This window comes from Trachurus japonicus, chromosome 9 (assembly GCF_045865225.1).
Source record: "Trachurus japonicus isolate A0001 chromosome 9, Traja_1.0".
Lineage (NCBI taxonomy): Eukaryota > Metazoa > Chordata > Actinopteri > Carangiformes > Carangidae > Trachurus > Trachurus japonicus.
This window is the reverse complement of record NC_140915.1, coordinates 2,683,779-2,706,227: the sequence shown is the minus strand read 5'-3', so window position 1 is coordinate 2,706,227 and position 22,449 is coordinate 2,683,779. Positions and strand designations below refer to the sequence as shown.

General features: G+C 46.1%; 2 protein-coding genes and 12 non-coding genes across 14 annotated transcripts in view; 13 read left to right on the top strand and 1 right to left on the bottom strand.

Annotated features, from left to right (window-relative positions):
* Positions 1-22,449, top strand: part of LOC146980516 (uncharacterized) — a 528,771-nt gene that overhangs the window by 383,992 nt on the left and 122,330 nt on the right. The window lies entirely within an intron of this gene.
* On the top strand, positions 173-280 carry LOC146980581 (U6 spliceosomal RNA). Its single transcript, XR_015036677.1, has one exon. It is a non-coding gene; the product is annotated as a U6 spliceosomal RNA (small nuclear RNA).
* On the top strand, positions 701-808 carry LOC146980580 (U6 spliceosomal RNA). The gene has a single exon (XR_015036676.1). It is a non-coding gene; the product is annotated as a U6 spliceosomal RNA (small nuclear RNA).
* On the top strand, positions 1,622-1,729 carry LOC146980579 (U6 spliceosomal RNA). The gene has a single exon (XR_015036675.1). It is a non-coding gene; the product is annotated as a U6 spliceosomal RNA (small nuclear RNA).
* Positions 2,543-2,650, top strand: LOC146980578 (U6 spliceosomal RNA). Its single transcript, XR_015036674.1, has one exon. It is a non-coding gene; the product is annotated as a U6 spliceosomal RNA (small nuclear RNA).
* LOC146980577 (U6 spliceosomal RNA) lies at positions 3,071-3,178 on the top strand. Its single transcript, XR_015036704.1, has one exon. It is a non-coding gene; the product is annotated as a U6 spliceosomal RNA (small nuclear RNA).
* LOC146980576 (U6 spliceosomal RNA) lies at positions 3,992-4,099 on the top strand. The gene has a single exon (XR_015036708.1). It is a non-coding gene; the product is annotated as a U6 spliceosomal RNA (small nuclear RNA).
* Positions 4,913-5,020, top strand: LOC146980575 (U6 spliceosomal RNA). Its single transcript, XR_015036672.1, has one exon. It is a non-coding gene; the product is annotated as a U6 spliceosomal RNA (small nuclear RNA).
* On the top strand, positions 5,834-5,941 carry LOC146980574 (U6 spliceosomal RNA). Its single transcript, XR_015036671.1, has one exon. It is a non-coding gene; the product is annotated as a U6 spliceosomal RNA (small nuclear RNA).
* Positions 6,756-6,863, top strand: LOC146980573 (U6 spliceosomal RNA). Its single transcript, XR_015036670.1, has one exon. It is a non-coding gene; the product is annotated as a U6 spliceosomal RNA (small nuclear RNA).
* On the top strand, positions 7,676-7,783 carry LOC146980572 (U6 spliceosomal RNA). Its single transcript, XR_015036669.1, has one exon. It is a non-coding gene; the product is annotated as a U6 spliceosomal RNA (small nuclear RNA).
* Positions 8,553-8,660, top strand: LOC146980571 (U6 spliceosomal RNA). The gene has a single exon (XR_015036705.1). It is a non-coding gene; the product is annotated as a U6 spliceosomal RNA (small nuclear RNA).
* LOC146980570 (U6 spliceosomal RNA) lies at positions 9,081-9,188 on the top strand. Its single transcript, XR_015036668.1, has one exon. It is a non-coding gene; the product is annotated as a U6 spliceosomal RNA (small nuclear RNA).
* LOC146980569 (protein NLRC3-like) lies at positions 12,879-22,363 on the bottom strand. Its single transcript, XM_085787908.1, has 4 exons — positions 22,345-22,363; positions 20,521-22,231; positions 20,241-20,406; positions 12,879-13,518 (listed from the first exon to the last, which is right to left on the bottom strand). The coding sequence occupies exons 1-4, from the start codon at positions 22,361-22,363 to the stop codon at positions 12,997-12,999; spliced, it is 2,418 nt and encodes an 805-aa protein (XP_085644034.1). The 3' UTR covers positions 12,879-12,996.

Below are 22,449 nucleotides of genomic sequence, written 5' to 3'. Positions count from 1 at the left end.
TTTTGTTTATACTATGAGAAACGCTTTTTTTGTGTAGATTAAAAATGAAAACTCACGTTTTTGTAGCCAAAAGGCCTGTCTATTCAGGCCAGGAGCGCTGGGGGCGCACCGGTGGCAGGGGGTTGGGCCTCCTGACTGGGTATTAAAAGGGGGCCATCACACATGAGTCATTGTGCTTGCTTCGGCAAGTGCATACACTAAATTGGAATCGATACAGAGAAGATTAGCATGGCCCCTGCGCAAGGATGACACGCAAATTCGTGAAGCGTTTCCACATTTTGATCTGCCGGCCTTGTTGTGGTGCGGTTGTGTGCCTGTTGCATTTGTCTGGAATCACTGGTGTTGCTCGGTAGATTTGTCAAGGCATAGTCCAGAGTGGCGCATTGCCCGTGTGCCTGCCTCAGACAGTAGGTGGGTTTGGGCACCTTCACTGCCGTCCAAAAGCAGCGCAGCACACAGCCTTTGCTTCTTCTCATAGTATAAACAAAAATGAGGAACGCTTCACGAATTTGTGAAGCGTTCCTCATTTTTGTTTATACTATGAGAAACGCTTTTTTTGTGTAGATTAAAAATGGAAACTCACGTTTTTGTAGCCAAAAGGCCTGTCTATTCAGGCCAGGAGCGCTGGGGGGCGCACCGGTGGCAGGGGGTTGGGCCTCCTGACTGGGTATTAAAAGGGGGCCATCACACATGAGTCATTGTGCTTGCTTCGGCAAGTGCATACACTAAATTGGAATCGATACAGAGAAGATTAGCATGGCCCCTGCGCAAGGATGACACGCAAATTCGTGAAGCGTTTCCACATTTTGATCTGCCGGCCTTGTTGTGGTGCGGTTGTGTGCCTGTTGCATTTGTCTGGAATCACTGGTGTTGCTCGGTAGATTTGTCAAGGCATAGTCCAGGGTGGCGCATTGCCCGTGTGCCTGCCTCAGACAGTAGGTGGGTTTGGGCACCTTCACTGCCGTCCAAAAGCAGCGCAGCACACAGCCTTTGCTTCTTCTCATAGTATAAACAAAAATGAGGAATGCTTCACGAATTTGTGAAGCGTTCCTCATTTTTGTTTATACTATGAGAAACGCTTTTTTGGATCCTGATTGTCAAATCAAATCAAAAACCCAAACAGCCACCTTCACTACCGTCCAAAAGCAGCGCAGCGCACGGCCTTTGCTTCTTCGCTCGTAGGGCCTACCAAATAAAGGCCTCCTCCGGGGAGACGGATCCTGATTGTCCTGTGGGGTTACTTTTGGCCACATTCTGGTGAATTTGCTAAGCTTGTAAACAAATCTGAGAGGGAGGCAGCAGCCAGAGCTGCTCTGATGGAGTCTCTAACTGTACATAATAACAAGATTGAGGCAAATAAACAAAAATGAGGAACGCTTCACAAATTCGTTTCTCATAGTATAAACAAAAATGAGGAACGCTTCACGAATTTGTGAAGCGTTCCTCATTTTTGTTTATACTATGAGAAACGCTTTTTTTGTGTAGATTAAAAATGAAAACTCACGTTTTTGTAGCCAAAAGGCCTGTCTATTCAGGCCAGGAGCGCTGGGGGGCGCACCGGTGGCAGGGGGTTGGGCCTCCTGACTGGGTATTAAAAGGGGGCCATCACACATGAGTCATTGTGCTTGCTTCGGCAAGTGCATACACTAAATTGGAATCGATACAGAGAAGATTAGCATGGCCCCTGCGCAAGGATGACACGCAAATTCGTGAAGCGTTTCCACATTTTGATCTGCCGGCCTTGTTGTGGTGCGGTTGTGTGCCTGTTGCATTTGTCTGGAATCACTGGTGTTGCTCGGTAGATTTGTCAAGGCATAGTCCAGGGTGGCGCATTGCCCGTGTGCCTGCCTCAGACAGTAGGTGGGTTTGGGCACCTTCACTGCCGTCCAAAAGCAGCGCAGCACACAGCCTTTGCTTCTTCTCATAGTATAAACAAAAATGAGGAATGCTTCACGAATTTGTGAAGCGTTCCTCATTTTTGTTTATACTATGAGAAACGCTTTTTTGGATCCTGATTGTCAAATCAAATCAAAAACCCAAACAGCCACCTTCACTACCGTCCAAAAGCAGCGCAGCGCACGGCCTTTGCTTCTTCGCTCGTAGGGCCTACCAAATAAAGGCCTCCTCCGGGGAGACGGATCCTGATTGTCCTGTGGGGTTACTTTTGGCCACATTCTGGTGAATTTGCTAAGCTTGTAAACAAATCTGAGAGGGAGGCAGCAGCCAGAGCTGCTCTGATGGAGTCTCTAACTGTACATAATAACAAGATTGAGGCAAATAAACAAAAATGAGGAACGCTTCACAAATTCGTTTCTCATAGTATAAACAAAAATGAGGAACGCTTCACGAATTTGTGAAGCGTTCCTCATTTTTGTTTATACTATGAGAAACGCTTTTTTTGTGTAGATTAAAAATGAAAACTCACGTTTTTGTAGCCAAAAGGCCTGTCTATTCAGGCCAGGAGCGCTGGGGGGCGCACCGGTGGCAGGGGGTTGGGCCTCCTGACTGGGTATTAAAAGGGGGCCATCACACATGAGTCATTGTGCTTGCTTCGGCAAGTGCATACACTAAATTGGAATCGATACAGAGAAGATTAGCATGGCCCCTGCGCAAGGATGACACGCAAATTCGTGAAGCGTTTCCACATTTTGATCTGCCGGCCTTGTTGTGGTGCGGTTGTGTGCCTGTTGCATTTGTCTGGAATCACTGGTGTTGCTCGGTAGATTTGTCAAGGCATAGTCCAGAGTGGCGCATTGCCCGTGTGCCTGCCTCAGACAGTAGGTGGGTTTGGGCACCTTCACTGCCGTCCAAAAGCAGCGCAGCACACAGCCTTTGCTTCTTCTCATAGTATAAACAAAAATGAGGAACGCTTCACGAATTTGTGAAGCGTTCCTCATTTTTGTTTATACTATGAGAAACGCTTTTTTTGTGTAGATTAAAAATGGAAACTCACGTTTTTGTAGCCAAAAGGCCTGTCTATTCAGGCCAGGAGCGCTGGGGGGCGCACCGGTGGCAGGGGGTTGGGCCTCCTGACTGGGTATTAAAAGGGGGCCATCACACATGAGTCATTGTGCTTGCTTCGGCAAGTGCATACACTAAATTGGAATCGATACAGAGAAGATTAGCATGGCCCCTGCGCAAGGATGACACGCAAATTCGTGAAGCATTTCCACATTTTGATCTGCCGGCCTTGTTGTGGTGCGGTTGTGTGCCTGTTGCATTTGTCTGGAATCACTGGTGTTGCTCGGTAGATTTGTCAAGGCATAGTCCAGGGTGGCGCATTGCCCGTGTGCCTGCCTCAGACAGTAGGTGGGTTTGGGCACCTTCACTGCCGTCCAAAAGCAGCGCAGCACACAGCCTTTGCTTCTTCTCATAGTATAAACAAAAATGAGGAACGCTTCACGAATTTGTGAAGCGTTCCTCATTTTTGTTTATACTATGAGAAACGCTTTTTTGGATCCTGATTGTCAAATCAAATCAAAAACCCAAACAGCCACCTTCACTACCGTCCAAAAGCAGCGCAGCGCACGGCCTTTGCTTCTTCGCTCGTAGGGCCTACCAAATAAAGGCCTCCTCCGGGGAGACGGATCCTGATTGTCCTGTGGGGTTACTTTTGGCCACATTCTGGTGAATTTGCTAAGCTTGTAAACAAATCTGAGAGGGAGGCAGCAGCCAGAGCTGCTCTGATGGAGTCTCTAACTGTACATAATAACAAGATTGAGGCAAATAAACAAAAATGAGGAACGCTTCACAAATTCGTTTCTCATAGTATAAACAAAAATGAGGAACGCTTCACGAATTTGTGAAGCGTTCCTCATTTTTGTTTATACTATGAGAAACGCTTTTTTTGTGTAGATTAAAAATGGAAACTCACGTTTTTGTAGCCAAAAGGCCTGTCTATTCAGGCCAGGAGCGCTGGGGGGCGCACCGGTGGCAGGGGGTTGGGCCTCCTGACTGGGTATTAAAAGGGGGCCATCACACATGAGTCATTGTGCTTGCTTCGGCAAGTGCATACACTAAATTGGAATCGATACAGAGAAGATTAGCATGGCCCCTGTGCAAGGATGACACGCAAATTCGTGAAGCGTTTCCACATTTTGATCTGCCGGCCTTGTTGTGGTGCGGTTGTGTGCCTGTTGCATTTGTCTGGAATCACTGGTGTTGCTCGGTAGATTTGTCAAGGCATAGTCCAGGGTGGCGCATTGCCCGTGTGCCTGCCTCAGACAGTAGGTGGGTTTGGGCACCTTCACTGCCGTCCAAAAGCAGCGCAGCACACAGCCTTTGCTTCTTCTCATAGTATAAACAAAAATGAGGAATGCTTCACGAATTTGTGAAGCGTTCCTCATTTTTGTTTATACTATGAGAAACGCTTTTTTGGATCCTGATTGTCAAATCAAATCAAAAACCCAAACAGCCACCTTCACTACCGTCCAAAAGCAGCGCAGCGCACGGCCTTTGCTTCTTCGCTCGTAGGGCCTACCAAATAAAGGCCTCCTCCGGGGAGACGGATCCTGATTGTCCTGTGGGGTTACTTTTGGCCACATTCTGGTGAATTTGCTAAGCTTGTAAACAAATCTGAGAGGGAGGCAGCAGCCAGAGCTGCTCTGATGGAGTCTCTAACTGTACATAATAACAAGATTGAGGCAAATAAACAAAAATGAGGAACGCTTCACAAATTCGTTTCTCATAGTATAAACAAAAATGAGGAACGCTTCACGAATTTGTGAAGCGTTCCTCATTTTTGTTTATACTATGAGAAACGCTTTTTTTGTGTAGATTAAAAATGGAAACTCACGTTTTTGTAGCCAAAAGGCCTGTCTATTCAGGCCAGGAGCGCTGGGGGGCGCACCGGTGGCAGGGGGTTGGGCCTCCTGACTGGGTATTAAAAGGGGGCCATCACACATGAGTCATTGTGCTTGCTTCGGCAAGTGCATACACTAAATTGGAATCGATACAGAGAAGATTAGCATGGCCCCTGCGCAAGGATGACACGCAAATTCGTGAAGCGTTTCCACATTTTGATCTGCCGGCCTTGTTGTGGTGCGGTTGTGTGCCTGTTGCATTTGTCTGGAATCACTGGTGTTGCTCGGTAGATTTGTCAAGGCATAGTCCAGGGTGGCGCATTGCCCGTGTGCCTGCCTCAGACAGTAGGTGGGTTTGGGCACCTTCACTGCCGTCCAAAAGCAGCGCAGCACACAGCCTTTGCTTCTTCTCATAGTATAAACAAAAATGAGGAACGCTTCACGAATTTGTGAAGCGTTCCTCATTTTTGTTTATACTATGAGAAACGCTTTTTTGGATCCTGATTGTCAAATCAAATCAAAAACCCAAACAGCCACCTTCACTACCGTCCAAAAGCAGCGCAGCGCACGGCCTTTGCTTCTTCGCTCGTAGGGCCTACCAAATAAAGGCCTCCTCCGGGGAGACGGATCCTGATTGTCCTGTGGGGTTACTTTTGGCCACATTCTGGTGAATTTGCTAAGCTTGTAAACAAATCTGAGAGGGAGGCAGCAGCCAGAGCTGCTCTGATGGAGTCTCTAACTGTACATAATAACAAGATTGAGGCAAATAAACAAAAATGAGGAACGCTTCACAAATTCGTTTCTCATAGTATAAACAAAAATGAGGAACGCTTCACGAATTTGTGAAGCGTTCCTCATTTTTGTTTATACTATGAGAAACGCTTTTTTTGTGTAGATTAAAAATGGAAACTCACGTTTTTGTAGCCAAAAGGCCTGTCTATTCAGGCCAGGAGCGCTGGGGGGCGCACCGGTGGCAGGGGGTTGGGCCTCCTGACTGGGTATTAAAAGGGGGCCATCACACATGAGTCATTGTGCTTGCTTCGGCAAGTGCATACACTAAATTGGAATCGATACAGAGAAGATTAGCATGGCCCCTGCGCAAGGATGACACGCAAATTCGTGAAGCGTTTCCACATTTTGATCTGCCGGCCTTGTTGTGGTGCGGTTGTGTGCCTGTTGCATTTGTCTGGAATCACTGGTGTTGCTCGGTAGATTTGTCAAGGCATAGTCCAGGGTGGCGCATTGCCCGTGTGCCTGCCTCAGACAGTAGGTGGGTTTGGGCACCTTCACTGCCGTCCAAAAGCAGCGCAGCACACAGCCTTTGCTTCTTCTCATAAAATAAACAAAAATGAGGAACGCTTCACAAATTCGTGAAGCGTTCCTCATTTTTGTTTATACTATGAGAAACGCTTTTTTGGATCCTGATTGTCAAATCAAATCAAAAACCCAAACAGCCACCTTCACTACCGTCCAAAAGCAGCGCAGCGCACGGCCTTTGCTTCTTCGCTCGTAGGGCCTACCAAATAAAGGCCTCCTCCGGGGAGACGGATCCTGATTGTCCTGTGGGGTTACTTTTGGCCACATTCTGGTGAATTTGCTAAGCTTGTAAACAAATCTGAGAGGGAGGCAGCAGCCAGAGCTGCTCTGATGGAGTCTCTAACTGTACATAATAACAAGATTGAGGCAAATAAACAAAAATGAGGAACGCTTCACAAATTCGTTTCTCATAGTATAAACAAAAATGAGGAACGCTTCACGAATTTGTGAAGCGTTCCTCATTTTTGTTTATACTATGAGAAACGCTTTTTTTTGTGTAGATTAAAAATGGAAACTCACGTTTTTGTAGCCAAAAGGCCTGTCTATTCAGGCCAGGAGCGCTGGGGGGCGCACCGGTGGCAGGGGGTTGGGCCTCCTGACTGGGTATTAAAAGGGGGCCATCACACATGAGTCATTGTGCTTGCTTCGGCAAGTGCATACACTAAATTGGAATCGATACAGAGAAGATTAGCATGGCCCCTGCGCAAGGATGACACGCAAATTCGTGAAGCGTTTCCACATTTTGATCTGCCGGCCTTGTTGTGGTGCGGTTGTGTGCCTGTTGCATTTGTCTGGAATCACTGGTGTTGCTCGGTAGATTTGTCAAGGCATAGTCCAGGGTGGCGCATTGCCCGTGTGCCTGCCTCAGACAGTAGGTGGGTTTGGGCACCTTCACTGCCGTCCAAAAGCAGCGCAGCACACAGCCTTTGCTTCTTCTCATAGTATAAACAAAAATGAGGAACGCTTCACGAATTTGTGAAGCGTTCCTCATTTTTGTTTATACTATGAGAAACGCTTTTTTGGATCCTGATTGTCAAATCAAATCAAAAACCCAAACAGCCACCTTCACTACCGTCCAAAAGCAGCGCAGCGCACGGCCTTTGCTTCTTCGCTCGTAGGGCCTACCAAATAAAGGCCTCCTCCGGGGAGACGGATCCTGATTGTCCTGTGGGGTTACTTTTGGCCACATTCTGGTGAATTTGCTAAGCTTGTAAACAAATCTGAGAGGGAGGCAGCAGCCAGAGCTGCTCTGATGGAGTCTCTAACTGTACATAATAACAAGATTGAGGCAAATAAACAAAAATGAGGAACGCTTCACAAATTCGTTTCTCATAGTATAAACAAAAATGAGTAAGCTTCACGAATTTGTGAAGCGTTCCTCATTTTTGTTTATACTATGAGAAACGCTTTTTTTGTGTAGATTAAAAATGGAAACTCACGTTTTTGTAGCCAAAAGGCCTGTCTATTCAGGCCAGGAGCGCTGGGGGGCGCACCGGTGGCAGGGGGTTGGGCCTCCTGACTGGGTATTAAAAGGGGGCCATCACACATGAATCATTGTGCTTGCTTCGGCAAGTGCATACACTAAATTGGAATCGATACAGAGAAGATTAGCATGGCCCCTGCGCAAGGATGACACGCAAATTCGTGAAGCGTTTCCACATTTTGATCTGCCGGCCTTGTTGTGGTGCGGTTGTGTGCCTGTTGCATTTGTCTGGAATCACTGGTGTTGCTCGGTAGATTTGTCAAGGCATAGTCCAGGGTGGCGCATTGCCCGTGTGCCTGCCTCAGACAGTAGGTGGGTTTGGGCACCTTCACTGCCGTCCAAAGGCAGCGCAGCACACAGCCTTTGCTTCTTCTCATAGTATAAACAAAAATGAGGAACGCTTCACAAATTCGTGAAGCGTTCCTCATTTTTGTTTATACTATGAGAAACGCTTTTTTGGATCCTGATTGTCAAATCAAATCAAAAACCCAAACAGCCACCTTCACTACCGTCCAAAAGCAGCGCAGCGCACGGCCTTTGCTTCTTCGCTCGTAGGGCCTACCAAATAAAGGCCTCCTCCGGGGAGACGGATCCTGATTGTCCTGTGGGGTTACTTTTGGCCACATTCTGGTGAATTTGCTAAGCTTGTAAACAAGTCTGAGAGGGAGGCAGCAGCCAGAGCTGCTCTGATGGAGTCTCTAACTGTACATAATAACAAGATTGAGGCAAATAAACAAAAATGAGGAACGCTTCACGAATTTGTGAAGCGTTCCTCATTTTTGTTTATACTATGAGAAACACTTTTTTTGTGTAGATTAAAAATGGAAACTCACGTTTTTGTAGCCAAAAGGCCTGTCTATTCAGGCCAGGAGCGCTGGGGGGCGCACCGGTGGCAGGGGGTTGGGCCTCCTGACTGGGTATTAAAAGGGGGCCATCACACATGAGTCATTGTGCTTGCTTCGGCAAGTGCATACACTAAATTGGAATCAATACAGAGAAGATTAGCATGGCCCCTGCGCAAGGATGACACGCAAATTCGTGAAGCGTTTCCACATTTTGATCTGCCGGCCTTGTTGTGGTGCGGTTGTGTGCCTGTTGCATTTGTCTGGAATCACTGGTGTTGCTCGGTAGATTTGTCAAGGCATAGTCCAGGGTGGCGCATTGCCCGTGTGCCTGCCTCAGACAGTAGGTGGGTTTGGGCACCTTCACTGCCGTCCAAAAGCAGCGCAGCACACAGCCTTTGCTTCTTCTCATAGTATAAACAAAAATGAGGAACGCTTCACGAATTTGTGAAGCGTTCCTCATTTTTGTTTATACTATGAGAAACGCTTTTTTTGTGTAGATTAAAAATGGAAACTCACGTTTTTGTAGCCAAAAGGCCTGTCTATTCAGGCCAGGAGCGCTGGGGGGCGCACCGGTGGCAGGGGGTTGGGCCTCCTGACTGGGTATTAAAAGGGGGCCATCACACATGAGTCATTGTGCTTGCTTCGGCAAGTGCATACACTAAATTGGAATCGATACAGAGAAGATTAGCATGGCCCCTGCGCAAGGATGACACGCAAATTCGTGAAGCGTTTCCACATTTTGATCTGCCGGCCTTGTTGTGGTGCGGTTGTGTGCCTGTTGCATTTGTCTGGAATCACTGGTGTTGCTCGGTAGATTTGTCAAGGCATAGTCCAGGGTGGCGCATTGCCCGTGTGCCTGCCTCAGACAGTAGGTGGGTTTGGGCACCTTCACTGCCGTCCAAAAGCAGCGCAGCACACAGCCTTTGCTTCTTCTCATAGTATAAACAAAAATGAGGAACGCTTCACAAATTCGTGAAGCGTTCCTCATTTTTGTTTATACTATGAGAAACGAATTTGTGAAGCGTTCCTCATTTTTGTTTATTTGCCTCAATCTTGTTATTATGTACAGTTAGAGACTCCATCAGAGCAGCTCTGGCTGCTGCCTCCCTCTCAGACTTGTTTACAAGCTTAGCAAATTCACCAGAATGTGGCCAAAAGTAACCCCACAGGACAATCAGGATCCTTCTCCCCGGAGGAGGCCTTTATTTGGTAGGCCCTACGAGCGAAGAAGCAAAGGCCGTGCGCTGCGCTGCTTTTGGACGGTAGTGAAGGTGGCTGTTTGGGTTTTAAATGTTTATAAACACAGACACAGCTAAATCAGACTGACACAGGATGCAGCTCATAGTCACACAAACACACACAGACTCTAGAGCCAGCTTCATGTGATTACAGTCACACACACACACACCTTCATGTGATTAAAACACAGTTAACGTGCAACAGAATTTAAACTTAAACCATGATTTAATCTGGTTTTAAAGTTAAACCTTGTTGGTGTCACACACCCACACACACACACACAGTTAACCTAATGTGGTTACAGCTCCTCCATATCAGTGCTTATAGAAAGATGATCATGTGTCTGTCTGATCAGCTCTGTCTTGCGCTTAAGATCGTGGGTTTGATTCCCATGTTGACAGAGATGGCACAATCGGCAGTAGCCCCGCGGCCCATTCAAAATTTCCCGAGAGGAAATTTTCTAGTTTATTCTGCTGTTAATGACGGTAAAAATGAAACAGAAGTATCCTGCATAGTTCTCCTCCTGTCCCTAGCAACGGCCCGTTTTACCTAGCAACAGTCTGGCAATCGACTGCTGGAATTCTTTTTCTGTTGTTGTTCTGGTAATTCTACATAGTCAACCTAGTCAGTTTTCATTTCACCGCATCTATGACTCGTCCAACGGTGCTAACAGACCAGAGGGAGCTGATATCACGATTCAGTAATTAATTTTTTTTCCTGAATGTGTCTTAATCTTATTGAACTTTTTGTATATTCCACAAGAGCACTGGTGACTCCCCTGTGTGCCCTCCTGTGTGTTTTGACCGAAGAACATGAGACCGTCAACGACCAAGTTAGTATTAGAGTTCATGTGAAAAAACGATTCTCTTTGCTGAAGCGGCTAGCTGCCCGTTAGCTCCGTGTTAGCCATGCTAACCGTAGCTCGTCTCAGACATTTACCGGACTGGGATCAAATTAATACGGTTTAACATCTAATGACCACAGTTTCATGTTAGCAGAACTGGTTTGTGAACTGGGTGATGATGTGTTAAAGGGATAGTTCAACATTTTGGCAAATTCTCCTATTGCCGTATTCCCTATAGTCATAGCAGTAGGTTCATCACCTTTAATTATTGGTGCATGTTGTTTTGAGATCGGCGGGACAGAGACGTGAGCTGCCCAGTGAACACAATGGAGGTGGACAAGTTGTGACCTGCACATTCACCACGCTCTGAAATAATCATGTACAATTATGTAACATTACGACACATGAAGCAAATACTTGGAACTACTTGTGCTTTTGAAATCACTCGGCCCAGCAGCCAAAACGACTCGTACCTGCTGTCACCTGCTATAGTCAGACTTGCCAAATACAAAACATGGTCTTCAACATGAGTTCATGTTTATTTTATATTTTATTGTGTCAGCTTGAAACCATACAACCATGTGTCGTCGAACAGGAATGTGCACGGCCAATCAAATCCCAAACAATCCATGAACCAATCAATGATCACTAATAAACGAAAATGAAGTCATGAGTGTTAATTGGCTCCAGTTTCCAAGAAACAGCAATTAGGTAATAATTATAGAAATATAATAAAAAACAATCAGTCTCAAAGTCAAGATACATTTAAATCTACAAACTTCATGAACTCAGTGTCATGTTAACAGAAAAATCATTGTCTGGTAGGATTAGTAGCTGATGGTTTTTGTGCTGCTCTACATCAGCAGGAAATGTCCATCACATATAAAACTGATTCACATTGTTTTATTTGATTCAGTGAAACCACAAAGAAAAAGAAATCACATGTAATTCATTATATTCAGTGTCTCTACAACATGATGTGTGTTTCCAGTTCCAGTGTTTCTTGTTGTGTGTGTTTAGCTGTGAGCAGAGGTGGGTAGTAACGCGCTACATTTACTCCGTTACATTTACTTGAGTAACTTTTTGGATAAATTGTACTTCTAAGAGTAGTTTCAATACAGCATACTTGTTACTTTTACTTGAGTATATTTCTTCAGAAGAAGCAGTACTTTTACTCCGTTACATTGAGCTGCATTCCGGTCGCTACTCGCTACTTTTTCTTATTGATCCAATGCGCAAATTGTTTATTTTTTTATGGAGATACTTCAGGAGCCTCTGTCACATGACTGCGTTTCACCAATCAGATGTCGCCACTCGCGACGTTTGCCTCCGTGTAACCAATCAGAAAGAGCCAGGCAGTCACATGACTGCACACAAAATCTCTGCGGTAAACAGGACGACCACTCCGCCTCAAATTTGAGAAACTGCGGCTAGTAAATGATAAGGATGATGATGATAATGTCCGTCAAGGCAAAGATATTCAATATAAACCGTCTTTGGCATAGACTGTAAAAGGTTCTCAGTCATCCAGGTCATCTTATTTTTCTTCCTCCCCAGGAAGTTTAAACCCCATACACACCTGGAGACATGTGACTCCTAGTCACATGACCACCCCTCCAGTTTCGGGGGTGTGGTCATGTGACTTTGGTTTCACTAGAAACCAATCATAGGACCACCCACTCTGGGTTTAAACACCTGGGTTTCTGGCATTAGTCTCAGACAGTTCATATCATAGATAGGCCTATGTAAGTTATTGTGGCTGAATTTGTCTTAATTTATGTTAGGCTACTTTGTAAAAAATGTAATTTAGGCTATTTTCCTAGTTGTTAAATGTTGTTCTTTGGCAATATCTGAATTTTTTCATTACTATTATATTTCTGTGTATTTAGGCCTACATTTACGCCCTGATCATTAAACGAACAAATCAGAGGTTACTCAGCAGTCACTCAGTACTTGAGTAGCTTTTTCACCCAGTACTTTCTACTCTTACTCAAGTAAATATTTGAATGGCTACTTTTTACTTTTACTTGAGTTAAATTATTCTAAAGTAACTATACTCTTACTTGAGTACAATTTTTGGCTACTCTACCCACCTCTGGCTGTGAGCAGCTCACAAACAGCCTGTAAAGTTGAACATGAACAGTGAATGTGTTTAAAATGTGTTTTTCTCCTCAGTGACGCTGGCGGCTCAGAGACTTTTAGCTTGGTGATATTAGGCCTCGTCCTTCATCAGCAGCTGAGTAAAAGTCACCGTGGTTTTTGTCCTGTAATAATCGACGCTTCCATCTTTAAAGGAAGAGGAAGAAGTTTACAAGAATCAGTGAGAAGAGTTTAAAGAAATCAGCTGATTTAATCCATGAATGTGAAAACGTGAGTGAGAGACAGAGACAGAGACAGACATGTAGAGACTGAACTGTCTGTTCAACAGTGAGAAGGTTTCTGTGACAGGAGGAGACTCTGATTCACTCAACACAGACTCACTGAGGAAAGAGGACTGAGCCAGAACCCAGGATAGAGAGGTTGAGTGAAGGTGGTGTTGAAGGTGTAGAGGTGGATCAGTGAGTCAGAGGAGACTCTGTAGAAGGACAGAGAGCCAGCAGGACAGTCCACATACACTGCTACTCTGTTAGAGACAGAGGAGGAGGAGGAGGAGGAGGTGATGTCTGTTGATCTGTCATTGTGATAGACTCTGTAACCATAAACATCATCGCAGTTCAGACTCCAGGACTGATCGTTTGCTCCAAACACACAGTCTCTACTGCCTCCTTTCCTGCTGATTCCTCTGTAACTCACTGATATAGAAACGTTTCCTCTCCTCTCTACCTCCCAGTAGCAGCGACCAGTCAGACCAGTTGAACACAGCAGCTGAGGTCGAAGGTCAAATCTGTCTGGATGATCAGGATATGACTGATCCACTATCACCCATGTCGCCTTCCTGTTGTTGTCAGACAGTTTGATCATTGTGTGCACTGTGTTTGTGTCGATTGTGAGTGGACAGGAATCTGATGGAGAGAACAAGACACAGCTGCAGTTATTGATCATGTGATCAGTTATTGACAGTTTGATGAAGACTCATGAGGTCAGTGATGTGACAGTGTGAAGATGGTTGAATGTGCTGCTCAAAGTAAAAACACACTTACACTTCCTCAGACCTAGTGTCAACCATGGGACTCCAGCAGGCTGCACCCTGAAAGGAGGAGGGGGGTCAGAGCAGCACCTTCTCTGTCAGCATGCACACATGGACATTACATGGCTCTCACACACACACAGTTTTATCACTGTGTTCACATGGAGGCTGGTATGTCTGGATGAACACTGAGCACAGAGAAGAAGGAGCTGGAGTCTTTATCTAGTGATGATACAGAGCAGGAGGAGACCAGGAGGAAACACTTCATCATGTCTTTTCTCCATGTCATGTCACTGCAGTGTGAGACACACACTTTCACTCTCTGACTCTCAAGCTGCACAAACACACGTCACAGCAAAGAAGATGAAGACACAACAGGTGGAGCTGACCAGCCCAGATATCCCACAATGCACCAGGAAAGGCACAGGTGAAGACACGTTTGTTAGAGCTCAGTGAAACAGAGAGTTTAGTGAGAAACACTGAGTGTGAACACAACTTGTGTTTGTCTGAAGAAAACTCCCCAGGAAGCTGAAGAATGAGGCTGTGAGCAGGTTTCCACAGGAGCCACAGCCAAGGGCGTCAGTTTACTTTGAAAAGTGGTGGGGACAATGACCATATGCAACCCCCCCCCCCTTGGAAGCCTGGACCGTGGACCCGATGGGGCTGGACTCACGGGCATTTTGTTTTTGTTTTTTTTAATTCTCCGCCGGACCGCGGCAAAAACTGAAACGAGACGGTTATAGAGAGGAAAAACACAGAATATACAATATATGTGGTGGCTCAGGTTTAGTGATGAGGAAACTGTCACTGTCAGCAGCTGCTCCAAACAGACACGTTACAAACTTTATCGTGAAGGGACAGATTAGATGTTGATTTCGTTAACAGTGACTTTGCACCCGAACAGGGGCGGGGTTATGGGATGGCTACTTGGGCTCAAGCCCCGGATGTTTTTGCCAAAGACCCGAATGTTTTACAGTAGGGGCAAAAAAAACCTCAACGCGGTTTATGTCAGTCTCCCTCCGCTGACCGCACCAGTCTGAAGTGCAGCCTCACGGACGTCGGAACTGTTTATTGAGGGGGGGGTATTGGGAGGGTCGGGGGAGAGACGCACACTTATCAGTGATTATGTGATCTGAAGTTATTTTATAATAGCATACCGCATTTCATCAAATAATGGCCTGTATTCAATCATTACACGAACGAAAAAAAGGCCGGCCCTAAATACAAGAAAAACAAACAAACAAACAAAAAAACTCATGTGTGGACTGTCTGTGAAGACTGACGGGAGAGAAGCTGCCTCGTCCTCTGCTTCAGTGAGGGACAGCTTTCCACTGTCGGACCTGGGTCTCTGCTCTGTGTCCGGAGCATGGATGTATTATAGATTCATGGACTGAAGACGGACCGCAGCGCGCCACACGCTGTAAAAATGCGACTTGAATGGGATTGAAGCGATACAGCGTAACGGAGACAGAGACCCAGGTCTGACAGCGCAGCGAGGAGAAAAACACGTGAAGAAGATGAAGATGAGCTAATGAAGATGAGCTTGGTCGCTGTGTGTAAAAATAAAAGGAGGGATTTAGAAATAAAGGCTTCCCTCAGATAAAAGCCTGCCTCCCATAAAGGCCGTTGGTCATAGCCTACGTCACACTGAGCTGTCAGATGCAGCCTGACTCCACTATGACAGGCGCCAGGCTGCTGTATGGAGCCAGGCTGCTGCATGGAGCCAGGCTGCTGCATGGAGCCAGGCTGCTGTATGGAGCCAGGCTGCTGTATGGAGCCAGGCTGCTGCATATCACATACATCTATGCATTATATGAGATACAGTAGTACTCACAATAAGTTAGGGATGTTTGGCTTTTGGGTTAAATTTCAGAATGCACCTAAAATGCACTATAACCTTTACAGGTGAACTTAATTGAACCTTCTCTAAACTTTTGAATGCACATGTCCAGTTGTTCAATGTTTCAGTCCTTATTGAATAACATGCTGTTCTCTAACAAGGTGATTAACTACAGTACAAAAATCACAAGCACCTTCTGATTTAGTGATTCAGTTGTAATGTTCTGCTTCAATGGATTACATGCACTCATTTTTACTTGAGTAGCTTATGATCATGTTTTATATTTTATTCTTTTTATGATGTAACACCTGTTTGTGGACCCTTCAGGACAACGCTTTTGTCTACCTAACGTTGATATGTTGAAATTTCCAGTAGGCCTATCACAGTCAAAGACAAAAAAGAAGGCAGATCTTTGTCTTTCCTTCCTCTGGGCTAGGCCTCCTCCCATGAACCTAGATCCGCCCCTGCACCCAAACATATTAAGCATATATCGGATGCTGTCTCATCCAGTAGGCTACAATCCGCTGTCGCGCTTCAGTTCGGCGTCTGTTCTATTTTTCACGCGAGCTGTGAGCGCCGTTGCCAAGCTGGATAGAACAGCTCGTACCAGACAGGAAGTCGGGCACAGAAAAGGCGAGAGAATCCGGTCAATTTTCAAAATAAAATGATGATTACCGGTAATGAAGTTGTTGCTTGTCCGTCTATAAATATTTGTCAGTTGCGTCTGCACACGAGACACACACACACATCCATACATACAGAGCTAGAGACAGACCTGTGTGTGTGTGGAAAACCGAGTACAGACGAGTGGAGTTGATGTTTTACCGGCGCGGAGAGAGCATGAAGCACGCTCCCTTTGCTACCTGCCTCCTTGTGGTGGGGACAAAATTGTTCTTGACAAAAAGTGGTGGGGACATGTCCCCAGCGTTCCCAGCGTAAATGACGCCTATGGCCACAGCAGCAGTGAGTGGATGAAGGAGCTCTAATAGAAACCATCTGATCACAGTGACAGGATGGATCAGGATCTCATGATCAATGACTCTGTTCTTCTCTGCTCTTCACACAGATCAGCTGCAACACACTGACTCACTGAGATCAGTCACATCATGTGGAACAAAGCAGCCGTCCTCAGGACCAGTCCTGAGCTCCATCAAACCTGTCCACACATTTTGACTGGACTTGAAGTCAGAGTCCAGAGGAAGCAGAGAAACTGTAGAGCAGAGAGAAGCAGGCTCAGCTCAGAGCACATGGACTCAGACAGGAAGTGAAGCTCCAGCTGCTGGAGACTTTCATTAAGGAGCCACTTTGTGGCTTCATCTGATCTGGAGTCAGCACACACAGTCTGAAAACAGCTGTTTGACCACACACACATTCAGCCACAAACACTGATTATTACACTGTTCACTACACTCACTCTCTTCTGATTGACAGCTCCAGGCCTCTGGACAGTGAGGACATCTGGATGTCACACATGTGATTGACTGTCTCCTCAACACAACAACACATCTCATCAGGACAAGACCAGGATCTCAGAGAGACTGAGCTGATTATTGATCATCAATATCTGACCAGACAGAGAGGGTTGGAGACTCTGGAAAAACGGTTCTATCTGGCCACATTTTGAAAATACAAAGTCAAAAGCCCCAGCCCCTTTCCTCAGACTTCTCTCTGAAGCCACGCCTTCACCTTTACGTGGACCTGGGTGAAGACTGTGATCACGCACGCAAGAGAGTGAGATGGCAGCTTGATTGGGCATAGGCAGAACCAGACATGAAGGCATCTGACCAGTTTTTCCTTTTTGGAGCGAAAAGCATGTATTGGTCAGAGTTTTGTCTATCCTGCAGCTGCCACAGAGGCCCGATTGTTTTTGTTCCTTTTTCTGAATAGATAATGTATTGACTACTCTCAGGATGGAAGGAGTGTTTCTGAACATGATTACCAACCATAACTTTAAACCAGCAGCAGCTGAAATGTTTCCTCATCAACTCTGAAATAAAGTCTGATCCAAACATCTGGAGAGACTCAGAGCACAGCTGCCAACATCTGGTTTCATCATTGAGATCTCTTGTACTGAATATGAAACAGTGAGTTATGATGAGACACTGAAGTCATCATGAGGAGAAACTCCTGATCCCAGTAGTTCATCACTGTGACTGATGGAAGCTGCACAGCTCATGTTTGAAACACTCAGAGATTTTGGCTTCAGTATAAACTGTGTTGGGACGAGTCAGACTGAGGGCGCTTTCACACCTAATAGTTCGGACCAAGGTCCGGACGTAATTTTTTTTTTTGTTACATTGTTTCCATATAGTCCAGTAAAGTTCGCTTTCACACTGCTATTATGACAGCGGACTAAAGGATCTACCGACGTCATGACGGATGAGCGTGCGTCTGACGTTAGCGCATAGAAAGTGCTCTGAAAAAAATAAAATAAAAATATGTGTAAAAAAAAAAAAGAAAAAATATAGCCTACTGCTGGAAAGCACGCTGTGGTTTTAATCGCAGTGCAGAAGAGTGAGTTTGGAGCTGATGAAAGGAGAGAAAAAAAGAGGGTTGTGCCGCGGCGAAAATGCTCTCATCGATCAGAGTGGCAGCGATCAGCGATCAGCTGTTTTGTTAGTGGAGGGGAACACACACACATGCCGTGCGCACACATGCACGATCCTCCTGTCAGATGCGGCTGCATCTCTCCAGGTCACTTGTGTGTGAGTGTGAGACAAATAAAAGCTCTGACTTGCTGGGGCAGACGTTGTTTGGTTTCACCCGCTGATCCGTCTTTTTCAGACTTTTTTCGGCAGAAAAAATATATATTCGGGTCATTATATAAAAAAATAGGCTTGCATGTATCGTTTGGGGATTTATATTAAAGCAATACTTACCTTTCTGGAACTTTTGCACATTTCTTTGTCTAATAATCTGATGATACATTAAAATGTAAGAGAAACCCAACAGGGTTAAAAACTCATCATTTTTTCATTCTCATATAATTCTGAGAAAAGTCTGACCAATAATATTATTCGGTCCGATTAATAAGATTTGACATAATATGTAATCACTTTGTGCACGCCTCTCCTCCTCTCCCCCCTCCCGACCAGGAAGAACGCTTATTGACAGAGCAGTAGCAGGACATGAGCAGAGGAGACTAGAGTCACAACACACAAGAAAGAAGGTTTTTGGAAATAAATAGTTTTTTAAAAGACCAGTAACTGCAGCCGCAGCTGGTCGTGGAGTTTCATGTCTGATATTGTAACGTTGATAGTGATCAGCCCCGAGTGATAAGTAAACACAGGAAGTCACATGTGTCTATAAAGCATCCAGTGCTAACGGCTAGGCTACTGTTAGCTCTGTGCTAACGGCTAGGCTACTGTTAGCTCTGTGAGTTTTCAGCGGTCCGGACCCGGTTGAACTCCGGACCGGCGCGGCTCGACTCGGCTCGGTCTGGATTTATTTTGGCCCTGAACCAGCGCATCAGGTGGCGTTGGTCCGGCCGCCAGCCCGGCTGGTTGAGAACTGTAATCTGTAACAATCACTTCCCCTGCGTCTCCAGTAGCAGTAGGCTAACAGTTTATTATAAAACTCATCAGTCATCATCACTGAGTTTATACGGTTTAAAACTCCGGTGTTGTGTTTGTTTGTGTTGTTCCCGTTTCACTCGCGTTCCTGTTCTGTTTACCATTGCCATGCCAACGCATGCAGCAGGGAGGGAGGGGGCTCGTGGAGATGCGGCAGGAGGGAGAGGTGGGTGGGACTTGTGAGGGAGGTGGAGCTGTTGATTTTCAAATGTTTGTGCTGTGCTGAGTGAAATGCCAGATCGGTAAGTATTGCTTTAAACACTCTACTGTTTAATTCCGTGTAAACGTTTACAAGTGTAGCCTACACTGACACACCCATCCCTCTGACCAAATCTGGATATAATATGATCTCCTCCTCTCCCCAAGTGTTGTCGCTGGTTGCCGCGGCTCCTCTTTCCTTTTTTTCTGTTTATTTACTTTTTTCGGCACGAGCGCATCTGACGTTATTTCCTGTATTTGGTCTGATAGTTCGAACCTTCCAAAAAAAATGCTTTCACACTACGCAGCAGCGGACCTTGGTCCAGGATAGTCCGGACCGAGACCACCTCCTGAGGCTGGACCAAAGACTCGGTCTTTAGTCCGGACCGTGGTCCGGGGGAGCTTTCACACCTGTCAATTTGATCCGAACTATCTGGAAAGTCCGAAAGTCCGGACCAAACGAGGTAGGTGTGAAAGCCCCCTGAGACAGAGGACGTCAGTGGAGTGGGCGGAGCTTCACTGTGGCCTACACCACCTCTGTATATGGTCTCAGTGATCAGATCTGATGTTATCAATGCATCAATCACCTGAGACTGATGTTAATACCAGGTGTGACCAGGTGTGAACGGGGCCATAGAAAATGTTCCAGCTCCTCCTCCTCTATCAGACAGTGTGTGTGGCTGCAGCAGCCTCTCCATACCTGAGAGAGTCCAGTCTCCAGTCTGGATCTTTCAGTCTGTCTGACAGCAGCTTCACTCCTGAGGCTCCTGGATAGTTGTAGCTCAGGTCCAGCTCTCTCAGATGGGAGGGATTGGAGCTCAGAGCTGAGGCCAGAAAAGCACAGCCTTCCTCTGTGACCAGACATCCTGACAGACTGAACATACACAACAACACACAGGAACCCTCTGTCAACACCTGCTGCTGTGTTCAAGTGGCATCAGATAAGCAGCTGGATGGATCCTCACCTGAGAGTCTCCAGTCTACAGTGTGGACTCTCCAGTCCACCAGAGAGCAACTTCACTCCTGAGTCCTTCAGGTTGTTGTTACTCAGGTCCAGGTGTCTCAGACTAGAGGACTGGGAGCTGAGGACTGAGGACAGAGCTTCACAACTTCTCTCTGAGAGGTTACAGCCGCTCAGTCTGAAGAGATGATCATGAGGAATTAAAGAAGAAAGGGATTTATTTTCTGTCCTGTTGAAAAGACAGAAGTGTTTTTATACAATTATGAATAAATCCAACTATCTCTACACTTACAGAGCTTTGTTGGAGGCTTTGACCACTGGCAGCAGCCTCAGAAGAACCTCCTCTGAAGCAGAGTATTTCTTCAGGTCAAACTCGTCCAGATCTTCTTCTGATGACAGTAAGATGAAGACCAGAGCCGACCACTGAGCAGGAGACAGTTCATCTGTGGAGAGACTTCCTGATGTCAGGGACTGTTGGATCTCCTTCACTAGAGAACGATCATTCAGTTCATTCAGACAGTGGAACAGGTTGATGCTTTTCTCTGCAGAGGGAGTCTTTTCAATCTTCTTCTTGATGTACTGAACTGCTTTCTGATTTGACCGTGAGTCACTTCCTGTCTGAGTCATCAGACCTCGTAGGAGAGTCTGATTGGTCTCCAGTGAAAGACCCAGGAGGAAGCGGAGGAACAAGTCCAGGTGTCCATTTGGACTCTGTAAGGCCTCGTCCACAGCACACTGGTAGAAAGGTGTAGATGTGTCTCTAAACACTTGAGACCACCAAGGTGTTGTTTGTTGTTGTGACATCAGGTTGCGTCCAGAGTTGATGAAGGTCAGATGGACATGAAGAGCAGCCAGAAACTCCTGAACACTCAGATGGACGAAGCAGAACACCTTGTCCTGGTACAGGCCGCTCTCCTCTTTAAAGATCTGTGTGAACACTCCTGAGTACACTGAGGCTGCTGTGATATCGATGCCACACTCTGTCAGGTCTGATTTATAGAAGATCAGGTTTCCTTTCTGCAGCTGCTCAAAAGCCAGTTTTCCCAGAGACTCAATCATCTTCCTGCTCTCTGGACTCCAGTGTGGATCTGTCTCAGCTCCTCCATCATACTTGACCTTCTTCAGTTTTAGATGAACCACCAGGAAGTGGATGTACATCTCAGTCAGGGTCTTGGGCAGCTCTCCTCCCTCTCTGGTCTTCAACAGCTTCTCCAGAACTGTAGCAGTGATCCAGCAGAAGACTGGGATGTGGCACATGATGTGGAGGCTTCGTGAAGTCTTGATGTGGGAGATGATCTCTCTGGCCTGCTCCTCATCTCTGAACCTCTTCCTGAAGTACTCCTCCTTCTGTGGGTCAGTGAACCCTCTGACCTCTGTCACCATGTCAACACACTCAGGAGGGATCTGATTGGCCGCTGCAGGTCGTGTGGTTATCCAGAGGCGAGCAGAGGGAAGCAGGTTCCCCCTGATGAGGTTGATCAGCAGCACGTTGACTGAGGTGGACTCTGTCACATCAGTCAGGATCTCAGTGTTGTGGAAGTCCAGAGGAGGTCGACACTCGTCCAGACCGTCAAAGATGAAGACGACCTGGAACTGATCAAACCTGCAGATTCCTGCTTCTTTGGTTTCAGAGAAGAAGTGATGAACAAGTTCCACCAAGCTGAACTTTTTCTCTTTCAGCACATTCAGCTGTCTGAAGGTGAAGGGAAATATGAAGTGTATGTCCTGGTTGGCTTTGTCTTCAGCCCAGTCCAGAGTGAACTTCTGTGTTAAGACTGTTTTTCCAATGCCAGCCACTCCCTTTGTCATCACTCTTCTGATTGGTCGGTCTCCTCCAGGTGAGGCTTTAAAGATGTCTTCTTGTCTGATGGTTGTTTCTGGTCTGTCTGGTTTCCTGGACGCTGTTTCAATCTGTCTGACCTCATGTTCATCATTGACCTCTCCAGCCCCTCCCTCAGTGATGTAGAGCCCTGTGTAGATCTGGTTCAGAAGGGTTTGGTTTCCTGATTTAGAGATCCCCTCAAACACACACTGGAACTTCTTCTTCAGGGCAGATTTGAGTTTATGACAACAAACTGCAGCAAAATGTTCTGAATGAAAACACAAGAAATCAGACCAATAAGAAAATATAACATGATAATTCCTCTAAATAACGACTTTATGAACACGTTTCCTTCCATATGTTGATGTCAGTGAACGTCTCAATTGTCCATCATGTTGA